This window comes from Cyprinodon tularosa, unplaced genomic scaffold (assembly GCF_016077235.1).
Source record: "Cyprinodon tularosa strain WSP-4 unplaced genomic scaffold, ASM1607723v1 ctg1417, whole genome shotgun sequence".
NCBI lineage: Eukaryota > Metazoa > Chordata > Actinopteri > Cyprinodontiformes > Cyprinodontidae > Cyprinodon > Cyprinodon tularosa.
This window is the reverse complement of record NW_024038240.1, coordinates 64,069-74,377: the sequence shown is the minus strand read 5'-3', so window position 1 is coordinate 74,377 and position 10,309 is coordinate 64,069. Positions and strand designations below refer to the sequence as shown.

Here is a 10,309-nt window from a genome sequence, read left to right as displayed (position 1 = left end):
CAAGTGTCCTGAGTGGGTAGCATCCATAATTTACTCGAAACGAAGTCATTTAGAACGTTTTAGAGCCTAAACAGTAGTGTATAGGATTTGCTAATAGCGCCCCCATGCGCGCTCACGATTCTACGGAAACCGCGGCAGACCAAACCGGAAGAAAGTGCGCATTCAGCGTCTGCTCTGCCGATAATGCAAGCGTAGAAGAAGAAATGCGCTGTTTACCTGTGCAAAGAAAGAAAAAATGAAAGAAAAATGTCTGAGGACTTCAGTGTTGAGGAAGAGCATGAGTTCTTTGCCGAGCCTTTTCTCTATGAACCAGAATACACAGATGACGAACTTAGAGACATGGATGAGGCAGCCGCAGCTCAAGCTGAGCCGCAAACACCGTTGTGCTACAGACGTAGAGCGTCAGAAACATGGTGGTGTAAATGTGGAAATGCAATGCCAACAGAAGAGGAGAGCATTTGCTGTGTGGACTGGGACTTGTTGATGCCACCACTGGAGGATCTAAATATCTCCACTGATGAGACCGAGAGCACTAGCCAAAGACTTTGTGTCACCCAAAACACGGATTATCCACCATTACTGACCCGTGGCGTTCTGGAGATGTTTTTCCATGTGCCCAAAATCAATTGGAAAAAGAGGCCAAGACCCGCAGGACCAAACAACACGCTCTCTGCAGAGTAAGTTTTGTGCAACAGGCCTATGCCTTGCTAATAATGTTATTATATATATCATATATATATCATATATATCATATATATATGATATATATGATATATATATATATGATATATATGATATATATATATATGATATATATATATATATATATCATATATATATATATCATATATATATATGATATATATATATATATATCATATATATATATATCATATATATATATGATATATATATATATGATATATATATATATATATATGATATATATATATATATCATATATATATATCATATATATATATGATATATATATATATGATATATATATATATATATATGATATATATATATATATCATATATATATCATATATATATGATATATATATATATGATATATATATATATATCATATATATATATATATATATATCATATATATATCACATATATATATATGATATATCATATATATATATATATGTATATATATATCATATATATATATATATATATCATATATATATATGATATATATATATATGATATATATATATATATCATATATATATATATCATATATATATATATCATATATATATATATATATATATCATATATATATATATATATATCATATATATATATATATATATATATATATGTTATATATATATGATATATATACATAATGTTAATGGTACTCACTGTGCAGTTTTTTGTATGTGATGCTAGTACTAAAGTCTGTTTACTCAGCATCTTACCCAGGTTGTGTGCTGGATGAGATACTGCTTTCTTTTTCACTTGTATTGCTAAAATAATGGCTCCATCCCCCCCCCCCCCCCCCCCCCACAGTCAGTACAGGTTGGTGGCCTACCGTGTGGTACTCGAGTGGATTCTGAAAGGCGAGAGACTTGGCAAGGACAGCAGAAGAGTTTTACCTGCCTGTATTGTTACAAGCATCCGTTCCAGCTACCCTTCACCAGATGGAGTGTATACTGGTTTCAAGGAGGCAGAGGCAGCTTTTGAACAGTTGTAAAGACTATAAACAAATCCTAAGAGACTCTTCCATATTAATTTGTACTACTTCATTGTATTTCATATTTTTTCCCAAATCACAAACCTATACTGCCTCATTATAGATATCATTTCAGAATTTATGTAGCCGATAACTGTAACCTTTCCTGTACTATTGTGTTGTTTTGGAAATAAACAAAATGACTTTGGATGGTAAGAAAAATGTAACTCTGTTCCTTTGATTAAATATTTATTCTAGACCTAAGTGTGAAATGCAGACAAGCCAACCACAAACACATGCCATTTTATTTCAAAATGTCATGTTATAACTATATTAAGTAAACCCCTTATCAGACTCTGTATCCCAGAATTTTGAAAAAAAAAGAAGGTTAAAATTACATGCCACCAGCTAGACTTTTTATTTGCATAATTACAAATATAAAAAGGCAAGAGTAAAAATACTGCACCACTCAGACTAACTGCTGTATCGGGAAGTATGTTTTTGTATGGCTTCCTCTTTGGCAGGCTTTGGTTTCTGAGCAATGTTTTCTGGTATGGGAGGGATAGAAACATATGACTGGGGGTCTTTGATCTTGATGTTGGGGTCCAGGCGTCTCCGCACAACTTGCACCACCAGATTTTGCCGGAATGTTTGTGTTGTTGGAACATAGATCTTTTTGGCGACCCATTCTTTTGTTTGTTTTGGGTAAACCACATTGAACCGTGCTTGTCCTAAAAAACAAAGAAGAAAATGTAAGACAGAGGAAACATTAATGAAATAACATAGCTATTATAAAGCATTCAAAAAGTTTCGGTTTTAGGTTTCAAAAAAGGAACCAGGAAATTGTATCCAAATAATTAGAAATCTGGTACTTGTAATTTTGTGGTGGTGAGAATTAGGACCATAAAGTACCATATTTGTTATGCAGATCTTAGTGCAGCAGCTCACTAAACAGGTGCGGTTCCCATTGAAGGTTAAATGTAATGTTTGCTGTTTTTTCAATACAGCTCATTTTGAGGACATAAATGAGTATATGACACTGAGCAAAGCGCACAAGGTTAGGTTTTTTTGTTTTGAATATACTTTCTTGTTACCTGTGTTGGTGTAGGCCTGTTCACGCTGAACATTTTCATTGTGGTCCATAACGGCAAGCTGGGTGCGAGCTTTCATTGTTGAGTAGTGGAAGTGCAGTCTCTTCTCTGTGTATTTCAGCATAGATGCATGGAATACTTCAAGCTTCCCTGAGAAAACATAATAATGACAAGTTCACTAAATATTAAAAATTTTGAATTTCTCATTATTATTGTGCTTTCCTCGTTATATTTACCAGTATGTTTGAAAAGGGCAATTTGCCTAAGGTCTTTCATGAGTCCTTTGTCCAGGGCAATAGCTGTCAGGGCTTTGAAAGCGTAAGAGTCTCTCCTTAACCACCTCTTTCGCCTCTGTTCCTCTGACGTAAGGTCAGCATGCACACATTTAATCTCCTGTCCATCTTCCTCCCAGCGGTGCACACCACAGATGTGATGAAGTAGTGCTTTCCACTTCCTTATCAAATCCTGAGGATATTAGAAAATTACAATTCAGTATCAAAGAGAGTAAAAGGATTGTGTCAAAGACTATCAGTTATTATTATCATAACTTTATGTTGGCTAAATGTGAAGAATGTGATGTTACTCACATCAGGGTCACCTCCACAAGTGGAACAGGCGTACCACAAGTGATTGCAGATGGATTTTATCCATGGTTGCAGGTCTCGGTTGTCCTTTTTGTTGGATGCTGACAGCAATTTTTTCATTAGCCCTACCAAAAACAGAACAATCGTCAATGAGTCTCAAGCAAGCATAAAATATGGCAACTGGAGTAAACGTGTGAGTAGAAGATGTTTTGTCTCTCATCCAAGAAACTTATTCCTTTATAAAATAGTCTGGTTGGGGAGTACAAGAAATGTATCCACCAGGTGTATGGTGGCAACGTCACTGAGGTGGCACTAAACGTTAGACAGGACATGTTGTTCATACAGGTGGATCAAAGATTTTGTGAAGGATCAAGGGAACCAGGTGTTAGAGACAATATTGCTTTGTTGTTTTGAAAAAAAGAAAGGAGTGTGAGCTTTTTAAAACATTTAATTTACCTTCTGGGATAAATAAAGTATTTTTCATTTAATTTAATTTTAACGACAATGGGGAGCTCAGGGCTCAGAGAGTGTAGGTGATTGGAGATGTACAGTCTAAACAGACTGCACTTCTGCACATGGGTGACGTCAACATAGTCTTGGTGGGTATGAAGTACAAGGTGGGAGCAGGTAATAGAGGAGTGTGGGATCACAATGGGGCTGTGTATAACCTAGGCAGGTGCCAGCGCTTTGGCAAGGGAGGGGTAAATTATGTAAAAGTTTATGTGGCTGTACAAGGGCTATCCAAAGTATATTGTAAAAACATTTTCCTCATTATAGTAATTCCTTTACCATTGCACATTTACAAATTACAATTTGTCAGCTTACCCTTGACAACATGCCAGATGTCAAACTCATGGTGGATTTCCGGATACTCTTCGCGCATAATTTTTCGTATAGATGGTGATCGGTCAGTGGTTACCACCTCCACTTCAAGACCTTACTCAAGGAGATAATCAAGTCCTCTCCTGAACCCCACTGGCTCCATGGCAGCAGAGCTGGATGCCTCTGTCACCTGTACCACAAAACAAAAAATTAATGTTTAAAATCAGTTTCATACATCTTTGATGGGACAGTGCTTGTCATAATCCGATAGCAACATTGATTTTGTAATATGTTCCAAATATTAGACATACATTTATTTACTTCTTTAATTTCATTCCGCACATGATGAAAATGAGAAACATTACCCCAAAAAAAAGGAAGAAAAACAATATAATAAATGCACCAAAATTGATAATAAATACAATAGATAATAATAATATATAAAAAAAAAAGATACAATAAAAAAAGAAAACTGAAAATAGATAAATATAGAAATTTAAAAAATAATGTAGGCTACATTTATCAAATTGAAGAACGAAAACAAGTGGGATTAAGTACAAAACCAAATTCAATCCCACCCTTTAAAAAAAAAACATATACATAGATCACAGTCTTCCGCTTCACAATTATTATTTGCCAATTAGAATGACCAAAATCCAAATAAAACTACAAAATATATGCATATGTATCTTTGTGCAGTCAATTTGTAAACACACAATTGACAATTGTTCTCATATTATGTTGTAATATGAAATATGAAATAATAATTTCCCTTACCTGCACTAACTGAAAAAGGATTATTTCCTTTGTTGTGTCCTCCATGAAGCTGTAGGTGTTGTATTTTGCGGAGAAGCCTGGGCTGTAAAGACAAAAAGATAAATAGGCTATCAAATCCAATATTACATCAATTACTCTAACGATAACTTCAGATAATCAAGAGTTAAAAATTTGTCATTCATTATAAATAATATACTAACCTGTCTGATCGGCCATCTCCAGATACATGCACTCCCTTTTTCAGAGTATACTGTTTATGCAGTAGCTGTTCCATGATGGCCTTGTGCTGCTCGTTGTACACCATGTCGATGACTGGGATTAGATATGAAGACTGTATTTTGTAATATGTTGTATTGTTGGGAATTTGGAGATTCAGCAGTCCAGCCCAATCAGCAATTGTTGTGTACGTGGCACCAGTGAAGAGAGTTGACGCTGCTACAAGTAGATTATTCTCTGGCATCCCTCTAACATCTGGACAGGAACTCCACTCATCACTATGTTGATTCAGACACTCCCACAATATTTTGATACAGCTCCCAGATATCTGAACATTTTTTTGAATGATTTCTGTTCCACACTGATGGCAAGTCTTGAAAAGCTGAAACAATTTTGACTCGTCAAACAGCCATTTCCTCTCATCCCAGGTTCTCAAGTCTTCAGTTTCTTCTGAGGTTGGAGTTGAAGTTGATGTTGAGCTTGGAAGAGCAAAACTGGTGTCTTTTGGGTCTAGAGGAACACCAATTGAGGTCATGCTGACATCCAAACCTTCCTCCAAACGTTCCTCTGCCATCTGAGCTTGCATATCCTAAAATCAACAAAATAACCATTAGACTTGTTGAGAAGTTATATTTACTTGCTTTAAGCCACACATAAGCCGAAACTGTAACTACTAGATTTGCCATAGCAGCCAGTGGGTGAGTACTTACAGTTTGAGATAACCTTGTGGGGGGGAAGGCACGATAACTGCCAGATGTGGATGGACATGTGCGTTCTTTGGTTGTTTCAGGGCTTGTTAGGACCAGCTGCAGTCTTGCATGAGAGTGCTGAGGTCGATCACCAGGTTGTTTTGGTTTAACTGGAGTGGAGTGTGGCACATCATCAAAAGAAGTCTCAATGTTGGCTGTCTCTGTCACTGCAGCAGCAGGATGTTGTGAAATGCCCTAGAAACAAACACTATTATTAATAATAAAAAATAATCATGCTATGATTTCATATGAGCAAATAAAAGTTGCAGCATCTAAGAAAGACTATGTGGCAATGAATGTCATTCATTTCACTTTTTTATTTATTTATTTATGTATTTTAAATCATGGATCACATTAGTATTTCCCTGGGTGCTAAAAGTTTAGTTATTATCATCCAGATTTTTATTTTTTATTAACTCCTAAACACTAACAACTTGCAGGCCATCAATGATCACATTGATTGATCACAAAATTAATATAATGTCACACTGAGCTGTGGAGCGGGTGTTTGTCAATAGGTGGGTTGTACATACATACAGTGTAAAAAAAATCCGTCTGATAACAAAGCAACTAAAATAACATGACTTGTAAAAAATTCCATGATTGTCCAAATTGATGTGGAAGTTAACATTTTTACTCAAGTAATATTAGCGTGTTTTAACATTTTAACGTTTTTAAAAAAAGTACCGGTAAAAATACAGATCATATACAAACGTGTAAGTTACATAAATGGTTTATAAAGTACATACCTCTGTCCTTAGTTGTGACACCATCGGCACAGCTGTACTCTTTAATAAAGCTCTTCCTTTACAGGTTCGGAAATCATCCGCTGAAAAGTGTTCACTACAGACACGGAGAGAATCCACGTTAGCTGTCCTTAGATCTTTTCGTAGAGCTATTAGCCACAGGTTTAGCCTTTCAGGGTCCCGAAGAGGTAATTTGTGGAAAGTTACGGAATGGGTTATTCCACACTGCCGCTTCATCTGATTGAAGCATCCAGGATAGGAACACACTCGAACCATCTTCTTAATTTCACGACTAAAATCACTAATCAACAACTTTTTCAAACTCTGAGAGAGACTGACCTCGTGCTCACCTGGCTCAGGGCAGAAAATAGACAGGTGAAAAGCGGAACTTCTTCTTCTACGCTTGCATTATCGGCAGAGCAGACGCTGAATGCGCACTTTCTTCCGGTTTGGTCTGCCGCGGTTTCCGTAGAATCGTGAGCGCGCATGGGGGCGCTATTAGCAAATCCTATACACTACTGTTTAGGCTCTAAAACGTTCTAAATGACTTCGTTTCGAGTAAATTATGGAAGCTACCCACTCAGGACACTTGGATTACATTGGACGAGCAGTATGGAGGAATATTGACACGTTTTTGTGGACTTTTTTTGGACCTTTCTGTCTCGGGCGCCATAGACCTCCATTATTTGAATGTCAGCAGACAGCAAGAAGCCTCCCAGATCTCCAGATGCATTTGAGATATCAAAAAAGTACTCCAGAGTTTTGTTCAGCATGGGGGTGAGTAGAAAATGAAGGCTAATCATGTTTTGGGTGTACTATTCCTTTAATACTTAATGAAATGCATGCAGATAAATTTGCTCTCATATACTTATTTTTGCATTCTTTACAAATGTTTAAACACTTTTTGAAACAGAAGCTGCTGGTTGTGGTAAACGTATTTCCACAAATGTGCTGATTGTATTGCACAATAGTGTGAATTTTATTTTTATGTGACCTTACATTTAGAAAACAACAGCCATATAGATACTTTTTTGTCCTTTCTGTTAAAGATGAGCTATTCAAATACAGGCATTTTTTAATTATTGCAATATTGATTTTGGTTGTCGTTTGTGAAAAATGTGCCTGTTACACAAAGATGTTCAATTTTGGAGAATATATTGCAAATACATTTGTATAAAATAAATCTGTGTATATTTCTGTGTGGTTTATTTGTAATTTGTACCACTAAAATGATAGTTTTCAGACAAAATGAATATCATTTGTTATTGGACAAAAAATATGATTTTATCACACCAACTTTACAAAGATGCTTTGATAAAATATTCCCAGCTGCTTTACTTACTATAATATTCACCGAATCTGACAAAACTAGGGGATTAATGGATCAGAGTTGGCTTTGATCTTTATGAACTACAGCAGTGGTCCCCAACCTTTTTTGCGCCACGGACCGGTTATATGTCAGATAATATATTCACGGACCGCCCTTTAAAGTGTGGGGGTAAATACGATCAAATAAAATGACACGAATGGCATAAAATGAAATACAAACAGCATAAAAATAAAACTCACCATTATGTTAATTTAGTGGGAGCCCTGAGCTCCCACTAATTCAAGCCGGTCCCATCTAAGCGTAATCGGAGACAATGACACATGAAGTGTGCTCCTGATGTCCAGTCTGCTCCGTAGCTTTGTTTTGGTTGCTGTAACCGCAGCAAATCCCGCTTCACAAAGATAGGATGTTATAGATAGGATGCGTCTTGATCGGAATTAACCTGTGTCAACAGGCACAGATGCACCGACTGATGTAATTGGGAGATAATACCCTAATGTTTTGTATTTTTCAAAATAAAACATCACTCAGACTCTGATCGTTGATAAATTTTATATATATATATATATATATATACGTGTGTATATATATATATATATATTATTATTTATTTTTTTTCTTTTCTGTGCGGCCCGGTACCAAATGACCGACGGACCGGTACCGGTCCATGGCCCGGTGGTTGGGGACCATTGAACTACAGTACTTATGTTGTTCAGAGATTGATAAAAAAACAAAAAAAGCTGGATTGGTTCTAATCCATTCATCCTTTAGTCTATATACTCCTTGTCCTTTCTTGGTTCACGGAAGGCTAGTAGTGATCTCCAGCTGTTTTTGGGTAATGGCAACACAAAGATACACAGGAAAACAATAATGCACACACACTTATACCTATAGACCATCTATATGAATGATGCTAACTATATGAAGACGTAACCAAAAGAGCAGCCAGAAGAACAGATCATTTAAAGTTCTTACAAGTACAATTTCAGGGAAACTTAAGTCAGATTGAAATTTCTCTTAAATACATTTTACTTGCAGATGATTTTAAATTTGCCCAAGATATTTTTGACAAAATTGCAATTTTTAAATTGTCGTATATTTGACTTCAGAGTCCAGGGTTGACTTTTTAAGCAATTGCTGAATAATAGTGTGTTTAAAAAACTTGGGACACAGTCAGAGGATACAGAATTGATCATTTATAATCCCTAATAAATGAAGCACAATCAAAACAATAGCATCTTTTAGGAGTTTTGGTGGAATACAATCATTTGGACAATTAGATACACTAATGCATGATACATTATTAGACATACTACTGAGCCTTTGTTCAGTAGTTGTTCAACCTTTGTTGTTCTACACCCCACTCTTACAGCTACTCCCCACAGCGGAGGCTGCCATGGACACACAGGCTAGAAAGCAGGGCTACCAATTAGTGCTTTACCAGTTATAGCACATCTAATGCTAAAGTGATACTTTTATATGTAAAAAATATATTTATAAGTATAAACATTTTCAAACTATATTTAGAATTGATTTTTCAAAAGTTATCTACTGTGCCTTTGATGTTTGACTTTGTACAGTAGGTGTTATTTTGACCCTGTGTTAAAAAGAAAAATATAAGAAATAAATTCAAAGACTTTAAAAAAATTCCTTAGAATAAAATTTGTTGAGGTTGCTTGTTGCCCTTAGAAAGAAAGTTTATGTGTTTATGGTAGATATACAAATCACAAGCTCTTTCTATTACCTTTCTGGTTACTGTGTTCTTGTTTTTGTTTAATGATACAGAAGAAAGTAGAGTTCCTGCCTCTCAGTCTTCCTCTAAAACAACTAAAACATTTTTCATTTGGTCCTCCTGAAAATCTGGATTCTTATCTACTGATTCTTTTAAGCATCTATAGTCTAAGGAAAAGTACAAATCTTCCCCCCTCAGCCCCCCCACCTGAATGTATATGATGTATTTTGATGAACGGTTTGTACTGAAACTGAAATTTCGATTGCAATGTAAATTGTAGTTGACAATAAAGATTGATTGATTGATTATTTATCCGATCTAGGTTGAAGTTAGGTTGGGTAATTTTTAACATTTCTAGTTGCAACTTCTACATATATCTATTATTAATTAAAACTTACCTAAAGTGTTGAGAGAAAGTATGACCTATACCCAAATATTGGTAGGATTTAACATATATGTATGAGACTATTTGATGTTTTTTTTTTTTTTTTTAGATAAGATGCAAAAAAAAAAATAATAAATTTAGACTTGTGGAAAAATCTTTGCTTTCAAAACTTGCTTTCA

At 35.4% G+C, this 10,309-nt stretch overlaps 2 protein-coding genes and 1 long non-coding RNA gene across 4 annotated transcripts; 1 reads left to right on the top strand and 2 right to left on the bottom strand.

The window, feature by feature from the left end:
• Positions 1 to 437: 437 nt before the first annotated feature.
• LOC119779045 lies at positions 438 to 1,914 on the top strand. Its single transcript, XR_005280175.1, has 2 exons — positions 438 to 677; positions 1,536 to 1,914. It is a non-coding gene; the product is annotated as an uncharacterized LOC119779045 (long non-coding RNA).
• A 20-nt stretch (positions 1,915 to 1,934) lies between these two features.
• Positions 1,935 to 5,587, bottom strand: LOC119779043. Of its 2 annotated transcripts, XM_038278541.1 has the most exons (7): positions 5,173 to 5,587; positions 4,973 to 5,054; positions 4,199 to 4,385; positions 3,377 to 3,498; positions 3,026 to 3,254; positions 2,793 to 2,939; positions 1,935 to 2,429 (listed from the first exon to the last, which is right to left on the bottom strand). In XM_038278541.1, the coding sequence occupies exons 3-7, from the start codon at positions 4,254 to 4,256 to the stop codon at positions 2,173 to 2,175; spliced, it is 813 nt and encodes a 270-aa protein (XP_038134469.1). In that variant the 5' UTR covers positions 4,257 to 4,385; positions 4,973 to 5,054; positions 5,173 to 5,587; the 3' UTR covers positions 1,935 to 2,172. The 2 variants fall into 2 exon arrangements, with proteins under 2 accessions (XP_038134469.1, XP_038134468.1); XM_038278540.1 differs by lacking the exon at positions 4,199 to 4,385 and having other exon boundaries at positions 3,377 to 3,463.
• On the bottom strand, positions 5,437 to 7,043 carry LOC119779046 (peroxynitrite isomerase THAP4-like). The gene is made up of 4 exons (XM_038278542.1): positions 6,687 to 7,043; positions 5,899 to 6,132; positions 5,596 to 5,777; positions 5,437 to 5,443 (listed from the first exon to the last, which is right to left on the bottom strand). The coding sequence occupies exons 1-4, from the start codon at positions 6,957 to 6,959 to the stop codon at positions 5,437 to 5,439; spliced, it is 696 nt and encodes a 231-aa protein (XP_038134470.1). The 5' UTR covers positions 6,960 to 7,043.
• Between the last annotated feature and the right edge of the window lie 3,266 nt (positions 7,044 to 10,309).